This window comes from Dendropsophus ebraccatus, chromosome 8 (genome assembly GCF_027789765.1).
Source record: "Dendropsophus ebraccatus isolate aDenEbr1 chromosome 8, aDenEbr1.pat, whole genome shotgun sequence".
In the NCBI taxonomy this organism is placed as follows: Eukaryota; Metazoa; Chordata; class Amphibia; order Anura; family Hylidae; genus Dendropsophus; species Dendropsophus ebraccatus.
The window spans coordinates 3,876,325-3,899,908 of NC_091461.1; the positions used below are offsets into that span (position 1 = coordinate 3,876,325).

The window sequence follows — 23,584 nt, forward strand, 5'->3', positions numbered from 1 at the left end:
CCACACCCAGCCCTGCTGCATCATACCACACCCAGCTCTGCTGCATCATACCACAACCAGCTCTGCTGCATCATACACACCCAGCTTTACCGCATCATACCACACCCAGCTCTGCTACATCATACCACACCCAGCTCTGCTGCATCATACACAACCAGCTCTGCTACATCGTAACACAGCTCTGCTACATCACCATACAAACATTTTTAATACAGATTGTCCCTACCTACAGTATCTGGGGTGATGTCGCCCCCCCCCCCCCCCTTGCGTGATGTTGCCCCCCCCCTTCCCTGTCACCATCCTCAGCAGTAAGGCGACATTACAGACTTCCTCTTCTCATCCCTCTGGTTGTTCCTCTCTTTTAGGCCCAGTCGATCTCCTGACCAGGATGACCTTTCCGAGCGGACATCTTATCCTGTCACCGGATTGTAAGCTAGAAGCCGATGGTTTTGCTCTCAATTCCTCAGGAGAGAATCCCAGCTCCCCCAGTATGTTCCCTGTATTTCCGGTCTCCTCCCACGCCTGGGACCATTCCATGGACTCGCAGAGCGCAGATCTCATAGAGACCAAAGTATATCCCTGTGTGGAGTGTGGGAAATGTTACTCCAAGAAGGGAAGCCTCCTGATCCACCAGCGAATTCACACAGGGGAGAAGCTCTATACCTGTACTGAGTGCGGGAGAGGCTTTGTGTACAAGGCCAATCTGACTGAACATCAGAGACTGCACGCCGTGGAAAAACCCTTCGCTTGTTCAGACTGTGGGAAATGTTTCAAGCAGAAGTCACATTACTTTAAACACCGTAGAAGTCACATGGGGGTAAAGAAGCCGTTTTCATGCTCTGAGTGTGGAAAATGGTTCAAGGACAGGTGGACCCTCGATCGGCACGAGAGAACTCACACGGGGGAGAAGCCATTTTCATGTCCTGAGTGTGGGAAATGTTTCACTCAGAAATACAGCTTTCTTGAACATCAGAAAATTCACACAGGGGAGAAGCCATTTCCATGTTCTCGGTGTGGATTACGGTTTACACGCAAATCAAAACTCGTTCGCCACGAGAGAGTTCACACGGGCGAGAAACCGTTTTCATGTAGTGAGTGTGGTAAATGTTTTGCTCTGAAAACCACTCTTGGTAAACACCAGAGAGTTCACACAGGAGAGAAGCCCTTTCCATGTTCTGAGTGTGGGAAATGCTTCACTCAGAAATACGACGTGGTAGAGCATCAGAAGATTCACACCGGCGAGAAGCCATATTCCTGCGCCAAGTGCGGGAAGGGGTTTATACGCAGATCAAAACTCATTCAACATGAGCGAATTCACACCGGAGAGAAACCCTTTTCATGTTCAGAGTGTGGGAAATGTTTTACACAGAAGCCGGGCCTTGTCCAACATCAGAAGACCCATATAAAATAAAGGAATTTTCGGGGGACATCGTGTTCACGGACTCTGACGTCTCTAGGGTGCAACCCCAGTTGTTATATATGGATGTGCATGTGTGTATATATATATTATTTTTTATATATTTTTTTTTTATTCACTGCTGGGCACACACTTGTTTTGGGGCTCAGGCTTCATCAGGGTCTGTCGGATTTCCGTCTGGCGTCTATTTATTATTTTATTGGTCCCTGAGGAAGCTTTTCTATAGATGTATTGCTGTCTTCCTGTTGCGGAGGAGGAGGAGCTCCACCAACATGAAGTCTTGGCCCTTCTTCCCCTTCAGTTGGGACAGACTGGTTGCCGGGGACATGACGCCTGACACCCCCACCCTAGGCTGTCAGGCAGTGTATTCTGAGCAGCCAGGCTGGCAGGAGCCATTGGTTTGGACAGTCCTGAACATTTCATATGGTTTTATTGATGAACTATCTAGAGCTCTGCAGAATATTTCATTGTAACCTTAAAGGGATTGTTCACCAAAAGTTTTTTTTTTCTTTCAAATCAACTGGTGTCAAAATGTTCCAGAGATTTGCAATTAATGTCTATTAAAAAAAATCTCCAGTCTTCCAGTACTTATCAGCTGCTGTATGTCCTACAGGAAGTTGTGTATTCTTTCCAGTCTGACACAGTGCTCTCTGCTGCCACCTCTGTCCATGTCAGGAACTGTCCAGAGCAGGAGAGGTTTTCTATGGGGATTTGCTGCTGCTCTGGACAGTTCCTGACATGGACAGAGGTGGCAGCAGAGAGCACTGTGTCAGACTGGAGAGAATACATCACTTTCTGCAGGACATACAGCAGCTGATAAGTATTGGAAGATATTTTTTAATTGAAGTAAATTACAGAACTATATAATTTTCTGACACCAGCTGATTTGAAAGAAATTTTTTTTTGCCGGAGTGCCCCTTTAATGTTAGTAATGATTGTGATTAGAGATGAGCGAGTTTACAGTAATAATGAAGCGAAGCTCTGCAGTCGGCTCTTCAGCCTGCAGCCTTTGAAGTCCGTGCCTCTCCTCTCCAGGTTCCTGGAAAAGCTGCATCCAGTCCTGGGGATCTTTTCCCAGTTTCTCAGGACTGGATCCAGCTTTTCGCTGCACAGAGATCAGCTGATCAATTCACTCATCTCTTGTGACTGATTGCCGTGTAGTGGCGGTCTCCTCCTCCACCATTGTGTGGCCGAACTGATCCCTGGTGATCTGGGGGTGACGGACGTCGCTCGCTTAGCTGCTGCTGTGTACAGGTGACCCGCACTCCCTTGCCCACTTGGTAATAAGTTCTGGATGGGGCTGATGATTGCGATGTATAGTTCACACCCAATATTTGATGCTGGTGAGACGGGATCTGCGGTACTTATAGTAGGTGTGAACAGAGCCCTAAACTGGCCATAAACCTGCAGTAACTGGCAGCCGAGCGCCCCTGTGTTCTCTATGGAGAGACTTCTGGCTACAGCTTTGCTCTCCCTGAACAAAGGGGTTGGGCAGTGATTTTTCATGATCTGTTTGAGAGACCCCATACACCCGAGACTGACGGCCAAATCCTCCGCGGGCGGCGGGTATAGACGGCTAATGTCTAAGATATATGGGGACCCTTAAATCTCAGTATCACACTGCAATTCTGTATACTGTCTCCGTATAGGTGGTATATGGTTCGAGCAGTCAGCGCTGTCACACTGTGGCTCTGTATACTGTTCCCTTATAGGTGGTATACGGTTCGAGCAGTCAGTGCTGTCACACTGTGGCTCTGTATACTGTTCCCTTATAGGTGGTATACGGCACGAGCAGTCAGCATTGTCACACTGTGGTATACAGCACGAGCAGTCGGGGCTGTCACACTGTGATTCTGTATACTGTCCCCTATGGGTGGTATACGGCACAAGCAATCAGCACTGTCACACTGCAGTGCTATATACTGTTCCTCTATAGGTGGTATACAGCATGAGCAAACGGTTAGCGCTGTCACACTGCGGCTCTGTATACTGTTCCCTTATAGGTGGTATACAGCATGAGCAATCAGCGCTGTCACACTGCGGCTCTGTATACTGTTCCCTTATAGGTGGTATACGGTTCGAGCAGTCAGTGCTGTCACACTGTGGCTCTGTATACTGTTCCCTTATAGGTGGTATACGGCACAAGCAGTCAGCATTGTCACACTGTGGTATACAGCACGAGCAGTTGGGGCTGTCACACTGCGATTCTGTATACTGTCCCCTATGGGTGGTATACGGCACAAGCAATCAGCACTGTCACACTGCGATTCTGTATACTGTCCCCTATGGGTGGTATACGCAACGAGCAGTTGGGGCTGTCATACTGCGGCTCTGTATACTGTTCCCTTATAGGTGGTATACGGCACGAGCAGTCAGCGCTGTCACACTGCGGCTCTGTATACTGTTCCCTTATAGGTGGTATACGGCACGAGCAGTCAGCGCTGTCACACTGCGGCTCTGTATACTGTTCCCTTATAGGTAATATACGGCACGAGCAGTCAGCGCTGTCATCACCGCGGGTGAGTAGTAAGAAGCCGCTCCTTTGTTCCTGTGCGGAGTCTGGAATATTGTTGGATTTTTATATAACATCGAGAACAATAAACTTTACACTTAAGGTAACCAGTGTATAAGAATCATGTGACACAGAGCCGTGCTGAGGACGTGTATCTCACATCAGACACCATCATGGCCGCCTCTTCGGGGTCATTCACACGTCCGTACACGGGCGGTGTTCTGCAGACTGGAGCTCTCTGCATCAGCTTAAAGGTTTGTGCTATGTACTGCCTAGAGATGAGCGAACCTGCCGGATTTCTGGTTCGTACAAACCAGAAATCTCGGCATCTGACTCCCGCTGTCTGCCGGCACCGTGCAGCAGGTGGATACAACCTATGCCATAGGCGGTATCCCAGTTTTCCAGGCATTCCTTACGCTGTATCCATCCGCTGCACGGAGCCGGCAGACAGCGGGAGTCAGATGCCGAGATTTCTGGTTCGTACGAACCAGAAATCCGGCAGGTTCGCTCATCTCTAGAACTGACACAGCTGCATGGCTCCCAGCATCATAATTAAAGGGGCACTCACACATAACGTCTGATATGTTGTTGCCCATGGTGAGACCAACAATTCCTTCCATACTTGTTATTACCTATTCAGTCTCCTCCCAGTTCTTAACTGCTGCTTTCTGCTGAAGACACAAAAATCTGTGTATGAGCTTTTCTCTCTGTCTCCCCCTCCTCCCCCCTCCCTTCTGAGACGGCTGATGTAAACAAGTCACTGGCAGGCTGTATCTGCAACATTGTAGCTTCTTTGTAATGCTGAGAGGGTTAATCACAGGTCATGAGCAGCTTGACCTCTGAATAACCCTCCCAGCATTACAAAGAAGCTACAGTGTTGCAGACACAGGCTGAGAGAAAAAAGCTCACACAGATTTTTGTGTCTTCAGAAAGCAGCAGCTGAGAACTGGGGGAAGGAGACTGAATATATAATAAGAAGTATGGAAGGAATTGTTAGTCTCACCTTGGGCAGTAACATATCAGAAGTTATGTATGAGCGGAATATCCCTTTAATTGTGATGCTGGCAGCTCCCAGGTCCAGTCCGTGTGTGGCCGTGTGCCTGACCCCTCCTTGTCTCTGTCTCTTTGTGTATCACATTGTCTCCATAATTGTTGCCTTTTCTTACATTATTTTTGCACCATGAAGCCACTTTCTATATTGTCTCCCATTAAAAACGTCCAGAGATTTCAGCGCTGTAGCGTGTGTACGTCCTTCACCTGGTGGTGGTGCCGCGGAGTCTGACAGATCCATCACTACTGATACCATTCCTGAGGGGGCGATGGCGGGGAGGGTGTAACTGGGAGGTCAGAGTGGGGGGGAAGCATCTATGGAGGGTGGCAGGTATACGGAGGGGCAGGATTCGGCAGTGTATAGGTCAGGGGTAACTCACCGCCCTCCAGCTGACCAGGCGGCATGATGGGAATTGTAGTTTTGTAACATCTGAATGGCTGCTGGTTTGACACCGGTGGATGAGGGATTACCTGGCAAACCTCCCCCTATAACAGTGCTGAGCCCCCCATAACAGTACCGGGCCTCCTATAACAGTGCCAGACCTTCTATAACCGAATCGGGCCTCCTATAACAGTGCCGGGCCTCCTATAACAGTACCGGGCCTCCCATAACAGTGCCGGACCTCCCATAACAGTGCCGGGCACCCTATAACAGTTCCGGACCTCCCATAACAGTGCCGGGCACCCTATAACAGTGCCGGACCTCCCATAACAGTGCCGGGCCTCCTATAACAGTACCGGGCCTGCTATAACAGTGCCGGACCTCACATAACAGTGTCGGACACCCTATAACAGTGCCGGGTCTCCTATAACAGTGCCAGACCTTCTATAACCGAATCGGGCCTCCTATAACAGTGCCGGACCTCCCATAACAGTTCCGGGCACCCTATAACAGTTCCGGGCCTCCCATAACAGTGACAGGCCTCCTATACCAGTTCTGGGCCTCCCATAACAGTGCCGGGCCCCCTATAACCTTGACGGGCCTTCCATAACAGTACCGAGCCTCCCATAACAGTGCCAGACCTCCTATAACAGCACCGGGCCTCCTATTACAGCGCCGGGCCTACTTTAACTTTGTCGGGCTTCCTATAACTGTGCCAGATCGTCTATATCAGTGCCAGGCCTCCTATAACAGCGCCGGGACTCCTATAACCCTGCCGGGACTCCTATAACAGTGCCGAGCCCCCTATAACCCTGCCGGGACTCCTATAACAGTGCCAGGCCTCCTATAACAGTGCCAGGCCTCCTATAACCGTGCCGGGCCTCCTATAACAGTGTCGGGCCTCCTATAACAGTGCCAGGCCTCCTATACCAGTGTCGGACCTCCCATAACAGTGCCGGGCCTCCTATAACCCTGCCGGGTCTCCTATAACAGTGCCAAACCTCCCATAACAGTGCCAGACTTCCTATAACAGCGACGGGCCTCCTATAACAGCGCCAGGCTTCATTTAACTGTGCCGGGCTTCCTATAACAGTGCCAGGTCTCCTATACCAGTGCCAGACCTCCCATAACAGTGTCGGGCCTCCTATAACCCTGCCAGGCCTCCTATAACAGTGCCGAACCTTCCATAACAGTGCCAGACCTCCTATAACTGTGCCGGACCTCCTATAACAGTGCCAGACCTTGTATGACAGTGCCAGGCCTCCTATAACAGGGCCGAGCCCCCTATAACTGTGCCAGACCGCCTATAACAGTGCCGGACCTTCTATAACAGAACCGAGCCTCCCATAACAGTGACGGGCCTCCTATAACTGCCGTGCCTCCTATAACTGTGCCAGACCTCCCATAACCGTGCCAGACCTCCTATAACAGCACTGGGCCTCCTATAACAGTGCCAGACCTCCCATAACAGTGCCGGACCACCTATAACAGTGCCAGGCCTCCTATACCAGTGCCGGACCTCCCATAACAGTGCTGGGCCTCCTATAACCCTGCCGGGCCTTCTATAAAAGTGCAGAACCTCCCATAACAGTGACGGGCCTCCTATAACTGTGCCGGACGGCCTATAACAGTGCGGACCTCCTATAACAGTGCCAGACCTTGTATGACAGTGCCAGGCCTCCCATAACAGTGCCAGGCCTCCTATAACAGTGTCAGGCCTCCTATAACAGTGACAGGCCTCCTATACCAGTTCTGAGCCTCCTATAACCCTTCCGGGCCTCCCATAACAGCGACGGGACTCCTATAACTGTGCCAGGCCTCCTATACCAGTGCTGGACCTCCCATAACAGTGCCAGACCTCCTATAACAGCGCCGGGCCTACTTTAACTTTGTCGGGCTTCCTATAACTGTGCCAGATCGCCTATAACAGTGCCAGGCCTCCTATAACAGCGTCAGGACTCCTATAACAGTGCCAGGCCTCCTATAACAGTGCCGAGCCCCCTATAACCGTGCCAGGCCTCCTATAACAGTGCCGAGTCCCCTATAACAGTGCCAGGCCTCATATAACCTTGCCAGGCCTCCTATAACAGTGCTGGGCCTCCTATAACAGTGCCGGGCCTCCTATAACCTTGCCGGGTCTCCTATAACTGTGCCGAACCTCCCATAACAGTGCCAGGCCTCCCATAACAGTACCAAGCCTCCCATAACAGTGCCAGACCTCCTATAACAGCGTCGGGCTTCCTTTAACTGTGCCGGGCTTCCTATAACTGTGCCAGATCGTCTATACCAGTGCCAGACCTCCCATAACAGAGCCGGGCCTCCTATAACAGTGCCCAACCTCCCATAACAGTGCCAGACCTCCTATAACTGTGCCGGACGGCCTATAACAGTGCCGGACCTCCTATAACAGTGCCAGACCTTGTAAGACAGTGCCAGGCCTCCCATAACAGTGCCGAGCCCCCTATAACTGTGCCAGACCGCCTATAACAGTGCCGGACCTCCTATAACCCTGCCGGGCCTTCTATAACAGAACCTAGCCTCCCATAACAGTGACGGGCCTCCTATAACAGTGCCGTGCCTCCTATAACTGTGCCAGACCTCCCATAACTGTGCCAGACCTAACATAACAGTGACGGGCCTCCTATAACAGCATCGGGCCTCCTATAACAGCATCGGGCCTCCTATAACAGTGCCAGACCTCCCATAAGAGTGCCGGACCACCTATAACAGTGCCAGGCCTCCTATACCAGTGCCGGACCTCCCATAACAGTGCCGGGCCTCCTATAACCCTGCCGGGCCTTCTATAACAGTGCTGAACCTCCCATAACAGTGACGGGCCTCCTATAACTGTGCCGGACGGCCTATAACAGTGCCGGACCTCCTATAACAGTGCCAGACCTTGTATGACAGTGCCAGGCCTCCCATAACAGTTCCGGGCCTCCTATAACAGTGCCGGGCCTCCTATAACAGTGCCGGACCTCCTATAACTGTGCCGGACCTTGTATGACAGTGCCAGGCCTCCCATAACAGTGCCGGGCCTCCTGTAAGAGTGCCGGGCCCCCTATAACTGTGCCGGGCCTCCTATAACAGTTCCATGGATTTCTAGATGATTAACCCTTAAAGGGGAATTCCAGTTAAGAAACATTTAACCCTGTTTAATCCTCATCCAAAGTCTAAACTTTATGTCTAATAGGTTTGTATCCCATGAATTGGTCGATTTGTCTGCAGCACATCCTGATTGACATCTTGAAGCTGCTGAGAGTCCTCACTGCCCAATGCTCTGTCCTCCCCCTTCACTTCTGAGACAGAAGTCACATGATCTGTCTCTTCTCATGACATCACACAGTGATCACCTGGCCAAGGGCGGGGAAACAACAGCCTCTCCTGAGCAGTATAGGGGTAAGGGGACACTGTTGTTTCATCTCTTTCTAATCTTTCTATGTAGATAAACAGATAGTGTGAAACCTTGGATTAGGAGCAGAATTTTCCCATAAGAAATAATTATAACGCAGACAATTAGTTCCACAACACAAAAATAAGGTGGGTAAAGTGTTCTGTATCAATAAAGAACACTATCAGTATCTGTACCTGTACCAGGTGGCTGTGCACCTGCTGATGCCATCTGCCTGAAGCACCTGGACGGAGCCCTAGGGAGATGAAGCACTCACTGCTTGGGTTATGTCTGTGCAGGATCTAGGCTGCCTGAACTCCAGAGTAGGAGAACGCTGCAGCCTCACACTCAGTCCTCCGGCAGCAGGGAGAGGAAATAAGGCCCAGCTGCTCGCTTCCACAGGAGGAGCTCCAGTTACACAGGGTCCCTAACACAGATGGGCACCAGAGGAGAGCCGGAAGGCATCCAATCACCGGGAAAGCTGATCAGGTAGCAGTGAGGTAAAATGAGAGGGCTCTCTACCCAGCACAGTATCAGGATGGGGCCTCAGAGTCCTGCTTATTTACCAGGTTACAACTTGTCCTGCAAAACCCTCTCACACCAAGTTACTTGTAATCCAAAGTTTCACTGTAAGGCTGGGTTCACACTACGTATATTTCAGTCAGTATTGTGGTCCTCATATTGCAACCAAAACCAGAAGTGGATTGAAAACACAGAAAGGATCTGTTCACACAATGGTGAAATTGAGTGGCTGGCCGCCATATAACAGTAATAACGGCCATTATTTCAATATAACAGCCGTTGTTTTAAAATAACAGCAAATATTTGCCATTAAATGGCGGCCATCCACTCAATTACACCATTGTGTGAACAGATCCTTTCTGTGTTTTCAATCCACTCCTGGTTTTGGTTGCAATATGAGGACAACAATACTGACTGAAATATACGTAGTGTGAACCCAGCCCAAAACTGTGTGTACAGTGGAAAAAAGAAGCAGATGGAGCTGGGGTGGCAGATACTACAAGACGGGCGGGTGCCGGGCAGTGGACTCTGAGGTGCACTGCATGCTGGGAGATGTAGTGTCCCAGACAGGGGCCATGATAAAAAACTGGGATCATTTGTAAAAGTTTGAATCTGGGACAAGAAGCAGTGTAGACGGAAAGATGTCAGACAACAGGTGGGGGATCAGTGAGTGCACCTATATGCTTTGTGTGTGGAGCTCCCTTACAACGTCCACCATAACCCAGCTCTCCTAGGCCTCTTAAAGGGGTTATCCAGCGCTACAAAAACATGGCCACTTCTCCCCTCTCTTGTCTCCAGTTTGGGTGGGGTTTTGAAATTCAGCTCCATTGAAGTAAATGGAGCTTAATTGCAAACCGCACCTGAACTGGAGACAAGAGAGGGAAGAAAAGTGGTCATGTTTTTGTAGCGCTGGATAACCCCTTTAACAGTCAGGCCCTCCTGCTTATACCAATGCCTGAGGGGGGTTCCTCCTTATATCGCATTGGACGTGTAGTTTACGTTTCGCTGTCAGTGATTCTTCTCATCTCCTGCAGTTTTCAGATTCACACCCCAGTTTTGGGGAAAGTTCTGGTATTTTATAGTATGTTTATATTGTACTTCGTTCATATACCTTTTATTGCCCTTGGAATGACTGGTTTCTGATCTCATATAACTGACAGCTGTGTATATGTATCGGTCACCGCGTGGAGAGGTCTGGGGTCGTATCAATGGGATGGTCACCGCATGGTATGCCCCGGGGTCGTATGGACATGATGGTCACTGCGTGGAAAGGTTTGGGGGCGCATCGACGTGACAGTCACCGAATGGAGAGGTCCGGGGTCGTATCAATGTGACGGTCACCATGTGCAGAGGGCTGGGGTCGTATGGACGTGATGGTCACCGCGTGGAAAGGGTCGGGATTGTAAAAATGTGACGGTCACCGCGTGGAAAGGGTCGGGATTGTATCGATGTGATGGTCACCGGGTTGAAAGGGTCGGGATTGTATCGATGTGACGGTAACGGTGCGGAGAGGTCCCTGGTCGTATCTCTGAGGCAGAATGAGCTGGACTAAATTATAATAACACCGCCATATACACATATACTGTCCATAAATAAGAGGCTTATATAATGTTACATACTGGTTAATAAAGCTGCTTAAAGGGGCATTACAGGTGAGAGACAATAGCAAACCATCGCTGCGGACATGTGGGCTTGTGATTGGGGTCCGGAGGGCGGGTGTCATGGCTGATGTTACGCCTCATACCGCTCAGTGCAGAGAGGCATGGAGCGGGGCGATAGCTGCAGACATGGCGTATGATAAACTTCCCCTCTAAGAGATTGTTCCCACTGCGGTGACAGGCCAGGGGCTGTGCCATTCTTCACATCACCGCCCTGCATTCTATGATAGGTCAGCAGGGTCCTCAGCACTGTTGCCATGGTTTCCATTGTTTAGGCCAGTGATTTGGTCCACAACAAAATGGCGGCGCCCGTCAGCCCCAGAGGCTCCTGGTACCTGCGGCGGACCCGGCTCTTTCACCTCAGTTCACCCATCGTTATCACCTGACGGGAGCCGAGCAGCACAGAACCCGCCGGCCCGGCCTCACATCCCCGCATCTCAATAACAATCTGCCCGGCTCCTCCACCTGTAATCCTTCACATTACGTCATAGACTACAACTCCCGCCATGCACTGCCACACCATGTGCCAGACGAAAGCGCGGATGCATGCCGGGAGATGTAGTCTAAGTGTGAGGACAGAGCGGCACTCAGCGCCTCTCTGAACTACATTTCCCATAATACCAATGAACTTGCGCGTCACAAGTTTGAGCTGAGGGAGAGGCTCGGAACGCAAGGCTAATCATCACTAGCCACGCCCTTATGTCCGCCCACTGACTGGTCACATGGGTTCAACGTCATCAACATCCTGTAGACGTTTTTCAGGTTTCCGGGTTGAGTTGTGGGAACCCAGAGAAGAGGGGAGCCGGCCCCGGGGGCAGAGAGGTGGGTGTCCTGTGTGTGAGGGGCCCCGGGGGCAGAGAGGTGGGTGTCCTGTGTGTGAGGGGCCCCGGGGGCAGAGAGGTGGGTGTCCTGTATGTGAGGGGCCCCGGGGGCAGAGAGGTGGGTGTCCTGTATGTGAGGGGCCCCGGGGGCAGAGAGGGTGGGTGTCCTGTATGTGGGGGCCCCGGGGGCAGAGAGGTGGGGTGTCCTGTATGTGAGGGGGGCAGAGAGGTGGGTGTCCTGTATGTGAGGGGCCCCGGGGGCAGAGAGGTGGGTGTCCTGTATGTTGAGGGGCCCCGGGGGGCAGAGAGGTGGGTGTCCTGTATGTGAGGGGCCCCGGGGGGGCAGAGAGGTGGGTGTCCTGTATGTGAGGGGCCCCGGGGGGCAGAGAGGTGGGTGTCCTGTATGTGAGGGGCCCCGGGGGGCAGAGAGGTGGGTGTCCTGTATGTGAGGGGCCCCGGGGGGCAGAGAGGTGGGTGTCCTGTATGTGAGGGGCCCCGGGGGCAGAGAGGTGGGTGTCCTGTATGTGAGGGGCCCCGGGGGCAGAGAGGTGGGTGTCCTGTATGTGAGGGGCCCCGGGGGGCAGAGAGGTGGGTGTCCTGTATGTGAGGGGCCCCGGGGGGGCAGAGAGGTGGGTGTCCTGTATGTGAGGGGCCCCGGGGGGCAGAGAGGTGGGTGTCCTGTATGTGAGGGGCCCCGGGGGGCAGAGAGGTGGGTGTCCTGTATGTGAGGGGCAGAGAGGTGGGTGTCCTGTATGTGAGGGGCCCCGGGGGCAGAGAGGTGGGTGTCCTGTATGTGAGGGGCCCCGGGGGCAGAGAGGTGGGTGTCCTGTATGTGAGGGGCCCCGGGGGCAGAGAGGTGGGTGTCCTGTATGTGAGGGGGGGCAGAGAGGTGGGTGTCCTGTATGTGAGGGGCAGAGAGGTGGGTGTCCTGTATGTGAGGGGCAGAGAGGTGGGTGTCCTGTATGTGAGGGGCCCCGGGGGCAGAGAGGTGGGTGTCCTGTATGTGAGGGGGGGCAGAGAGGTGGGTGTCCTGTATGTGAGGGGGGGCAGAGAGGTGGGAGTCCTGTATGTGAGGGGCCCCGGGGGGCAGAGAGGTGGATGTCCTGTATGTGAGGGGCCCCGGGGGCAGAGAGGTGGGTGTCCTGTATGTGAGGGGGGGCAGAGAGGTGGGTGTCCTGTATGTGAGGGGCCCCGGGGGGCAGAGAGGTGGGTGTCCTGTATGTGAGGGGCCCCTGGGGGGCAGGGAGGTGGGTGTCCTGTATGTGAGGGGCCCCGGGGGGGCAGGGAGGTGGGTGTCCTGTATGTGAGGGGCCCCGGGGGCAGAGAGGTGGGTGTCCTGTATGTGAGGGGCAGAGAGGTGGGTGTCCTGTATGTGAGGGGCCCCGGGGGCAGAGAGGTGGGTGTCCTGTATGTGATGGGCCCCGGGGGCAGAGAGGTGGGTGTCCTGTATGTGAGGGGCCCCGGGGGCAGAGAGGTGGGTGTCCTGTATGTGAGGGGCAGAGAGGTGGGTGTCCTGTATGTGAGGGGCCCCGGGGGGCAGAGAGGTGGGTGTCCTGTATGTGAGGGGCCCCGGGGGGCAGAGAGGTGGGTGTCCTGTATGTGAGGGGGGCAGAGAGGTGGGTGTCCTGTATGTGAGGGGCCCCGGGGGGCAGAGAGGTGGGTGACCTGTATGTGAGGGGCCCCGGGGGCAGAGAGGTGGGTGGTCCTGTATGTGAGGGGCCCCGGGGCAGAGAGGTGGGTGTCCTGTATGTGAGGGGCCCCGGGGGGCAGAGAGGTGGGTGTCCTGTATGTGAGGGGCCCCGGGGGGCAGAGAGGTGGGTGTCCTGTATGTGAGGGGGGCAGAGAGGTGGGTGTCCTGTATGTGAGGGGGGCAGAGAGGTGGGTGTCCTGTATGTGAGGGGGGCAGAGAGGTGGGTGTCCTGTATGTGAGGGGGGCAGAGAGGTGGGTGTCCTGTATGTGAGGGGGGCAGAGAGGTGGGTGTCCTGTATGTGAGGGGCCCCGGGGGCAGAGAGGTGGGTGTCCTGTATGTGAGGGGCCCCGGGGGCAGAGAGGTGGGTGTCCTGTATGTGAGGGGCCCCGGGGGCAGAGAGGTGGGTGTCCTGTATGTGAGGGGCAGAGAGGTGGGTGTCCTGTATGTGAGGGGCCCCGGGGGGCAGAGAGGTGGATGTCCTGTATGTGAGGGGCCCCGGGGGCAGAGAGGTGGGTGTCCTGTATGTGAGGGGGGGCAGAGAGGTGGGTGTCCTGTATGTGAGGGGCCCCGGGGGGCAGAGAGGTGGGTGTCCTGTATGTGAGGGGCCCCGGGGGGGCAGGGAGGTGGGTGTCCTGTATGTGAGGGGCCCCGGGGGGGCAGGGAGGTGGGTGTCCTGTATGTGAGGGGCCCCGGGGGCAGAGAGGTGGGTGTCCTGTATGTGAGGGGCAGAGAGGTGGGTGTCCTGTATGTGAGGGGCCCCGGGGGCAGAGAGGTGGGTGTCCTGTATGTGAGGGGCCCCGGGGGCAGAGAGGTGGGTGTCCTGTATGTGAGGGGCCCCGGGGGCAGAGAGGTGGGTGTCCTGTATGTGAGGGGCAGAGATGTGGGTGTCCTGTATGTGAGGGGCCCCGGGGGCAGAGAGGTGGGTGTCCTGTATGTGAGGGGCCCCGGGGGGCAGAGAGGTGGGTGTCCTGTATGTGAGGGGCCCCGGGGGGCAGAGAGGTGGGTGTCCTGTATGTGAGGGGGGCAGAGAGGTGGGTGTCCTGTATGTGAGGGGCCCCGGGGGGCAGAGAGGTGGGTGTCCTGTATGTGAGGGGCCCCGGGGGCAGAGAGGTGGGTGTCCTGTATGTGAGGGGCCCCGGGGGGCAGAGAGGTGGGTGTCCTGTATGTGAGGGGCCCCGGGGGGCAGAGAGGTGGGTGTCCTGTATGTGAGGGGCCCCGGGGGGCAGAGAGGTGGGTGTCCTGTATGTGAGGGGGGCAGAGAGGTGGGTGTCCTGTATGTGAGGGGGGCAGAGAGGTGGGTGTCCTGTATGTGAGGGGGGCAGAGAGGTGGGTGTCCTGTATGTGAGGGGGGCAGAGAGGTGGGTGTCCTGTATGTGAGGGGCCCGGGGGCAGAGAGGTGGGTGTCCTGTATGTGAGGGGCCCGGGGGCAGAGAGGTGGGTGTCCTGTATGTGAGGGGCCCGGGGGCAGAGAGGTGGGTGTCCTGTATGTGAGGGGCCCCGGGGGCAGAGAGGTGGGTGTCCTGTATGTGAGGGGCCCCGGGGGCAGAGAGGTGGGTGTCCTGTATGTGAGGGGCAGAGAGGTGGGTGTCCTGTATGTGAGGGGCCCCGGGGGGCAGAGAGGTGGGTGTCCTGTATGTGAGGGGCCCCGGGGGGCAGAGAGGTGGGTGTCCTGTATGTGAGGGGGGCAGAGAGGTGGGTGTCCTGTATGTGAGGGGGGCAGAGAGGTGGGTGTCCTGTATGTGAGGGGGGGCAGAGAGGTGGGTGTCCTGTATGTGAGGGGGGCAGAGAGGGTGGGTGTCCTGTATGTGAGGGGTGCAGAGAGGTGGGTGTCCTGTATGTGAGGGGCCCCGGGGGCAGAGAGGTGGGTGTCCTGTATGTGAGGGGGCCCCGGGGGCAGAGAGGTGGGTGTCCTGTATGTGAGGGCAGAGAGGTGGGTGTCCTGTATGTGAGGGGCCCCGGGGGCAGAGAGGTGGGTGTCCTGTATGTGAGGGGCAGAGAGGTGGGTGTCCTGTATGTGAGGGGCCCCGGGGGCAGAGAGGTGGGTGTCCTGTATGTGAGGGGCCCCGGGGGCAGAGAGGTGGGTGTCCTGTATGTGAGGGGGGCAGAGAGGTGGGTGTCCTGTATGTGAGGGGCCCCGGGGGCAGAGAGGTGGATGTCCTGTATGTGAGGGGGGCAGAGAGGTGGGTGTCCTGTATGTGAGGGGCCCCGGGGGCAGAGAGGTGGGTGTCCTGTATGTGAGGGGCCCCGGGGGCAGAGAGGTGGGTGTCCTGTATGTGAGGGCCCCGGGGGCAGAGAGGTGGGTGTCCTGTATGTGAGGGGGGCAGAGAGGTGGGTGTCCTGTATGTGAGGGGCCCCGGGGGGCAGAGAGGTGGGTGTCCTGTATGTGAGGGGCCCCGGGGGGGCAGGGAGGTGGGTGTCCTGTATGTGAGGGGCCCCGGGGGCAGAGAGGTGGGTGTCCTGTATGTGAGGGGCAGAGAGGTGGGTGTCCTGTATGTGAGGGGCCCCGGGGGCAGAGAGGTTGGGTGTCCTGTATGTGAGGGGGCCCCGGGGGCAGAGAGGTGGGTGTCCTGTATGTGAGGGGGGGCAGAGAGGTGGGTGTCCTGTATGTGAGGGGCCCCGGGGGCAGAGAGGTGGGTGTCCTGTATGTGAGGGGGGCAGAGAGGTGGGTGTCCTGTATGTGAGGGGCAGAGAGGTGGGTGTCCTGTATGTGAGGGGCCCCGGGGGGCAGAGAGGTGGGTGTCCTGTATGTGAGGGGCCCCGGGGGGCAGAGAGGTGGGTGTCCTGTATGTGAGGGGGGCAGAGAGGTGGGTGTCCTGTATGTGAGGGGCCCCGGGGGGCAGAGAGGTGGGTGTCCTGTATGTGAGGGGCCCCGGGGGCAGAGAGGTGGGTGTCCTGTATGTGAGGGGCCCCGGGGGCAGAGAGGTGGGTGTCCTGTATGTGAGGGGCCCCGGGGGGCAGAGAGGTGGGTGTCCTGTATGTGAGGGGCCCCGGGGGGCAGAGAGGTGGGTGTCCTGTATGTGAGGGGGGCAGAGAGGTGGGTGTCCTGTATGTGAGGGGGGCAGAGAGGTGGGTGTCCTGTATGTGAGGGGGGCAGAGAGGTGGGTGTCCTGTATGTGAGGGGGGCAGAGAGGTGGGTGTCCTGTATGTGAGGGGGGCAGAGAGGTGGGTGTCCTGTATGTGAGGGGGGCAGAGAGGTGGGTGTCCTGTATGTGAGGGGGGCAGAGAGGGGGGTGTCCTGTATGTGAGGGGGGCAGAGAGGTGGGTGTCCTGTATGTGAGGGGCCCCGGGGGGCAGAGAGGTGGATGTCCTGTATGTGAGGGGCCCCGGGGGCAGAGAGGTGGGTGTCCTGTATGTGAGGGGGGCAGAGAGGTGGGTGTCCTGTATGTGAGGGGCCCCGGGGGCAGAGAGGTGGGTGTCCTGTGTGTGAGGGGCCCCGGGGGCAGAGAGGTGGGTGTCCTGTATGTGAGGGGCCCCGGGGGCAGAGAGGTGGGTGTCCTGTATGTGAGGGGCAGAGAGGTGGGTGTCCTGTATGTGAGGGGCCCCGGGGGCAGAGAGGTGGGTGTCCTGTGTGTGAGGGGCCCCGGGGGCAGAGAGGTGGGTGTCCTGTATGTGAGGGGCCCCGGGGGGCAGAGAGGTGGGTGTCCTGTATGTGAGGGGCCCCGGGGGGCAGAGAGGTGGGTGTCCTGTATGTGAGGGGGGCAGAGAGGTGGGTGTCCTGTATGTGAGGGGCCCCGGGGGGCAGAGAGGTGGGTGTCCTGTGTGTGAGGGGCCCCGGGGGGCACAGAGGTGGGTGTCCTGTATGTGAGGGGCCCCGGGGGCAGAGAGGTGGGTGTCCTGTGTGTGAGGGGCCCCGGGGGCAGAGAGGTGGGTGTCCTGTATGTGAGGGGCCCCGGGGGCAGAGAGGTGGGTGTCCTGTATGTGAGGGGCCCCGGGGGCAGAGAGGTGGGTGTCCTGTATGTGAGGGGCAGAGAGGTGGGTGTCCTGTATGTGAGGGGCCCCGGGGGGCAGAGAGGTGGGTGTCCTGTATGTGAGGGGCCCCGGGGGGCAGAGAGGTGGGTGTCCTGTATGTGAGGGGGGCAGAGAGGTGGGTGTCCTGTATGTGAGGGGCCCCGGGGGGCAGAGAGGTGGGTGTCCTGTATGTGAGGAGGGCAGAGAGGTGGGTGTCCTGTATGTGAGGGGCCCCGGGGGGCAGAGAGGTGGGTGTCCTGTATGTGAGGGGCCCCGGGGGGCAGAGAGGTGGGTGTCCTGTATGTGAGGGGCCCCGGGGGCAGAGAGGTGGGTGTCCTGTATGTGAGGGGCCCCGGGGGCAGAGAGGTGGGTGTCCTGTATGTGAGGGGCCCCGGGGGCAGAGAGGTGGATGTCCTGTATGTGAGGGGTCCCGGGGGCAGAGAGGTGGGTGTCCTGTATGTGAGGGGGGCAGAGAGGTGGGTGTCCTGTATGTGAGGGGCCCCGGGGGCAGAGAGGTGGGTGTCCTGTATGTGAGGGGGGCAGAGAGGTGGGTGTCCTGTATGTGAGGGGGGCAGAGAGGTGGGTGTCCTGTATGTGAGGGGCCCCGGGGGCAGAGAGGTGGGTGTCCTGTATGTGAGGGGCCCCGGGGGCAGAGAGGTGGATGTCCTGTATGTGAGGGGCCCCGGGGGCAGAGAGGTGGATGTCCTGTATGTGAGGGGCCCCGGGGGCAAAGAGAGTGGGTGTCCTGTATGTGAGGGGGGCAGAGAGGTGGGTGTCCCTGTATGTGAGGGGGGCAGAGAGGTGGGTGTCCTGTATGTGAGGGGGGCAGAAGAGGTGGGTGTCCTGTATGTGAGGGGCCCCGGGGGCAGAGAGGTGGGTGTCCTGTATGTGAGGGCCCCGGGGGCAGAGAGGTGGGTGTCCTGTATGTGAGGGGCCCCGGGGGCAGAGAGGTGGGTGTCCTGTATGTGAGGGGGGCAGAGAGGTGGGTGTCCTGTATGTGAGGGGCCCCGGGGGGCAGAGAGGTGGGTGTCCTGTATGTGAGGGGCCCCGGGGGGCAGAGAGGTGGGTGTCCTGTATGTGAGGGCCCCGGGGGGCAGAGAGGTGGGTGTCCTGTATGTGAGGGGCCCCGGGGGGCAGAGAGGTGGGTGTCCTGTATGTGAGGGGCCCCGGGGGCAGAGAGGTGGGTGTCCTGTATGTGAGGGGGCAGAGAGGGGGGTGTCCTGTATGTGAGGGGCCCGGGGGCAGAGAGGTGGGTGTCCTGTATGTGAGGGGCCCCGGGGGCAGAGAGGTGGGTGTCCTGTATGTGAGGGGCCCCGGGGGGCAGAGAGGTGGGTGTCCTGTATGTGAGGGGCCCCGGGGGGCAGAGAGGTGGGTGTCCTGTATGTGAGGGGCCCCGGGGGCAGAGAGGTGGGCCTCTAGACACTTCTGTGGGTACAGTATATAAGGGGAGACCTGTCCCGACCACCATAGAGAGCACCAAGTCTATAAAGGAGAGACTGGCCCCGACTGCCATAGAGAGCACCAAGTCTGTAGAGAAGTAGAGAGCGGCCCCGACCACCGAAGAGAGCACCAAATGTACAAAGGAGACAGCAGCCCCGACCAGCATAGAGAGCACCAAGTCTGTAGAGAAGGAGAGAGCGGCCCGACCACCCTCTAGTGCCATATGATGATGCTGTGGAGCTCTGATCTGGTGTTGCTGATCACATGGCAGATATAGTCAGTATAGATGGCAGCACGTAGTCTGGCTCCAGTGTGTGGACACATCATTGGGGTCAGCACTCCCAGTCCGTCCGTTCTTCATACTAGGTGACGGCTTTATAGGTCATAGGCTTCTCTCCACTGGAATACCTGCCTATTGTTATCTAAGGGGCCGATCCCTCTTCTGGGGAAGTCACTGTCCGCAGTGTTTCCTGTGATGGCGTCTTACACAGGATTCTTGGAAACTATAGACCTTCTCCTTTGACTGTTGGAGTGACAGCATCAGCTCTGCTACATCCCGAACCATCTACCCAAACACCCCGGTCACCGGCAATACCCCCTGTGTGCAGGGCGATGTTACTGCCCCCTCCCCTGCTCATGAAGATGCCCGCTCTGGTACCAGCTGTTCTTGGATGTCAGCAGTGGTGGTGGGGGGGGGCATAATCACACTACAGGGCCGGGTGGCTGAGTGTGCCGAGATAATTGTTTTTCGTAATGGTCGCTTGTGGTCACATATTCTGTCCGTGTTCCCTCAGAACAGAACAATGTGAGGACCCGACGACCGCAGACAACTCCACCACTGATGTCTGAGGATGTACCAGGCCGGAACCAAGACCGCCAACTATATCCGTAACCTGATCCTGGAGATCATCTACCTGCTGACCGGAGAGGTGAGGGATTCTGGGGAACAGGTCACATGACCTCCCTCTTCTCTCTAGTAATAATACAGGACATGAGCGGAGAGGTGAGGGATTCTGGGGGATGGGTCACATGACCTCCCTCTTCTCTAGTAATAATACAGGACATGAGCGGAGAGGTGAGGGATTCTGGGGGATAGGTCACATGACCTCCCTCTTATCTCTAGTAGTAATACAGGACATGGGCGGAGAGGTGAGGGATTCTGGGGGATGGGTCACATGACCTCCCTCTTCTCTCTAGTAATAATACAGGACATGAGCGGAGAGGTGGGGGATTCTGGGGGATGGGTCACATGACCTCCCTCTTCTCTCTAGTAATAATACAGGACATGAGGCGGAGAGGTGAGGGATTCTGGGGGATGGGTCACATGACCTCCCTCTTCTCTCTAGTAATAATGCAGGACATGGGCGGAGAGGTGGGGGCTCTGTATATAGTGATATTTATCAGGGTCTCTCCATCCTCAGGATTACACAGTAGTGAAGAAGACATGTGGAGAGTGTGTGGCCCCAGCAGCAGCAGCAGGTCAGGAGGATGGAGCAGGGCCCGGGGCCCCATCACTGGAGCCTCCACCTCCCTCACTGATACCTGAGAGGAACAATGAGCAGAAGATCCTAGAACTCACCCACAAGATGATGGAGCTGCTGACTGGAGAGGTGAGCAATGCTGCTGGAATGCTGGGACATCATCCAGGAACACAAGGGATGATGGGTCTGGATGATGACTGGATCATTGTGTGTGTCAGGTTCCTATAAGGTGTCAGGATGTGGCCGTCTATTTCTCCATGGAGGAGTGGGAGTATGTAGGAGGACACAAGGATCTGTACCAGGAGGCCATGATGGAGGACCACCGGCCCCTCACATCACCGGGTAAGAGGAGACTCTCATTGATGGTAAAGGAGAGAGCAGTATTGGGGTCCCCTAGACCCCCCATCATCTGCTCATCACATATACACAATGTATTCAGTCACTGTGTGTGTCTCCTACAGATGGATCCAGTAAGAGGAATCCACCAGAGAGATGTCCCGCTCCTCTGGATCCCCAGGACTGTCCGGGGGGAGATGACACTGTCCTGCAGGAGGAGCAGGTAGATGGAGGGGGAGATGACACTGTCCTGCAGGAGGAGCAGGTAGATGGAGGAGGAGATGACACTGTCCTGCAGGAGGAGCAGGTAGATGGAGGAAGAGATGACACTGTCCTGCAGGAGGAGCAGGTAGATTGAGAGAGAGATGACACTGTCCTGCAGGAGGAGCAGGTAGATGGAGGGAGAGATGACACTGTCCTGCAGGAGGAGCAGGTAGATGGAGGTGGAGATGACACTGTCCTGCAGGAGGAGCAGGGAGATGGAGAGAGAGATGACACTGTCCTGCAGGAGGAGCAGGGAGATGGAGGGGGGAGATGACACTGTCCTGCAGGAGGAGCAGGTAGGTGGAGGGGGAAATGACACTGTCCTGCAGGAGGAGCAGGTAGATGGAGAGAGAGATGACACTGTCCTGCAGGAGGAGCAGGTAGGTGGAGGGGGAAATGACACTGTCCTGCAGGAGGAGCAGGTAGGTGGAGGGGGAGATGACACTGTCCTGCAGGGGGAAAAGGTAGATGGAGGAGGGGGAGATGACACTGTCCTGCAGGAGGAGCAGGTAGATGGAGGAGGGGGAGATGACACTGTCCTGCAGGAGGAGCAGGTAGATGGAGGGGGAAGATGACACTGTCCTGCAGGAGGAGCAGGGAGATGGGAGGGGGAGATGACACTGTCCTGCAGGAGGAGCAGGTAGATGGAGGAGGGGGAGATGACACTGTCCTGCAGGAGGAGCAGGGAGATGGAGGGGGAGATGACACTGTCCTGCAGGAGGAGCAGGTAGGTGGAGGGGGACGTCTCATTAAACCTTAAGATCAGGTGATGAAACCGAAGTTCTTGTTTTTTGTTTTAGGATGAAGATCAGATTTCAATTAAAGACGATGTTACAGAGGAAGATGAGGCTGACGTGGCGAGTAATGAGTTTTCGGAGGAGGAGGAGATCCAGCTGTATATCTGCCCAGGTGTGTATACAACATGATGTGATAAGATTGGCAGCTTCATCCTCTCTTCCAGTAATGACATCATTAGGTTATTATATCAGTATCAGCTTCTATATGTCTCCTACAGATGGATCCACCAGGACAAGTCCCCCCGAGGACTGTGCGGAGGCAAAAGAGGAGGATGACCCGGAGGATGATCAGGTAGATGGGATACATTCATCTGTCAGATATGGCGGGAGCTGCTTTCCCAGGAGCTTGCGCTCAGTCACCGCATCCTTATTCTCTTACTGCTTATGGTGACCTCTGAGGTTTCTCTGGTCATGGTTGCCCTCTTGTCTGGTGCTGTATATGGCTCAGGTGGGGGTCTGTAGTGTGTACAGTACGGTGCAGGCTCCGGTCCTGACTCCCACACCCTTACAGCCCCTTTCACCCATTAGCATCATGACAGTCAAGGACCAAGTGAAGGCCCCCAGGTCGGCCATCTTTGTGTATTGCTGAGGATTATGTGAGCGATCACGTGGTCGGGTCCCCTGGTTGGTAGAAGGAAATAAACGTTATCCTCTAAAAATAATGAAAAAATGATGAAAGAAAACAATTCACAAATGTTTGAAGGGGAACTATGAGCAGGTTAGACAAATGTACCGTGCTGATACCACCACATTGTGCACAGAGTGCTGAGGATGAGAATAAGTCTCTGACCCGGCACTGTTCTGGTGTAGCGTGTAGGGTAAGGCCGTCTGATCGTAAGAAGGGGCGGCCGGGACAGATCGGTGCTCTGGGGAAGGGGTAGCTCCGACCCTCAGTGCTTCTGGTAGCCTGGATTACCAGACGCAGGATTACACTACAAAGTCCACAGGAACGGAGCAGAGGATGAAGGTGAGAAACGTATCCAGTAGGAAGAGGTCGGCAGGTCAGACTCGTCTTTCCCTTTTATAAATATGAAGAAAATTCAGACTGTATCCAATGAAGCAATAATCGTATTCCCTGTAAAAGCCGAGGATGAGTGATGGGAGTAATTGTGGGCACTGTGGTTGGCGCTAGGGATGGCGGAGTAACTGCCACTGTAAGTGATATGTGTATATATAGTAAATATACTGTATATAGTGATGACACAAACTATAACATTATCCTATGGTGAAAACCACACTGAATGCCACAAACCTGTACAGGATAGAAGACCGGCTGCATGTCGCTCCTCCACCTGCCGAGAGTGATCAACCGTCATGTCTGGGTGCAGGATGGTGATTTGTCAATCAGTATCTGTCAGCAACCAATATACCCATCCTATAAGTTGCCATCACGCTGTAAAACAATGCTATACTTCTCAGAAATCCAGGTCCTGTTCCTGAAGGCAGCTATATAACAGCTATACTTACTGTATCCAGGTCCAGTCTCCTGAAGGCAGCTATATAACAGCTATACTTACTGTATCCAGGTCCAGTCTCCTGAAGGCAGTTATACTTACTGTATCCAGGTCCAGTCTCCTGAAGGCAGCTATATAACAGCTATACTTACTGTATCCAGGTCCAGTCTCCTGAAGGCAGCTATACAACAGCTATACTTACTGTATCCAGGTCCAGTCTCCTGAAGGCAGCTATATAACAGCTATACTTCTCAGAAATCCAGGTCCAGTCTCCTGAAGGCAGCTATATAACAGCTATACTTCTCAGAAATCCAGGTCCAGTCTCCTGAAGGCAGCTATATAACAGCCATGCTTACTGTATCCAGGTTCAGTCTCCTGAAGGCAGATTTTTAGACTTGTACTGGTTAAAAAAAACCGACT

At 55.8% G+C, this 23,584-nt stretch overlaps 2 protein-coding genes across 2 annotated transcripts in view; both read left to right on the plus strand.

Moving 5' to 3' along the window:
- The window catches only part of LOC138799089 (zinc finger protein 585A-like), a 32,036-nt gene extending 30,025 nt beyond the window's left edge, over positions 1–2,011 (plus strand). Inside the window, exon 16 of the mRNA XM_069979856.1 lies at positions 366–2,011. Within this exon, the coding sequence (XP_069835957.1) occupies positions 366–1,411 (1,046 nt within the window). The 3' untranslated portion in view covers positions 1,412–2,011. The remainder of the gene's footprint in view (positions 1–365) is intronic.
- Positions 2,012–11,606: 9,595 nt separating this feature from the next.
- On the plus strand, positions 11,607–22,166 carry LOC138798986 (gastrula zinc finger protein XlCGF66.1-like). The gene is made up of 7 exons (XM_069979642.1): positions 11,607–11,754; positions 19,627–19,761; positions 20,254–20,442; positions 20,532–20,655; positions 20,775–20,872; positions 21,714–21,822; positions 21,929–22,166. The coding sequence occupies exons 2-7, from the start codon at positions 19,684–19,686 to the stop codon at positions 22,099–22,101; spliced, it is 771 nt and encodes a 256-aa protein (XP_069835743.1). The 5' UTR covers positions 11,607–11,754; positions 19,627–19,683; the 3' UTR covers positions 22,102–22,166.
- Positions 22,167–23,584: the final 1,418 nt, after the last annotated feature.

What these genes read in the sequence shown, in the direction of transcription:
- LOC138798986 (XM_069979642.1), top strand. Translation starts at nt 19,684, where the DNA reads ATGTACCAGGCCGGAACCAAGACCGCCAACTATATCCGTAACCTGATC. An exon ending in TGGAGCTGCTGACTGGAGAG is followed by an intron (nt 20,443 to 20,531) that starts GTGAGCAATGCT and finishes TGTGTGTGTCAG; the next exon opens with GTTCCTATAAGGTGTCAGGA. An exon ending in CCGGCCCCTCACATCACCGG is followed by an intron (nt 20,656 to 20,774) that starts GTAAGAGGAGAC and finishes TGTCTCCTACAG; the next exon opens with ATGGATCCAGTAAGAGGAAT.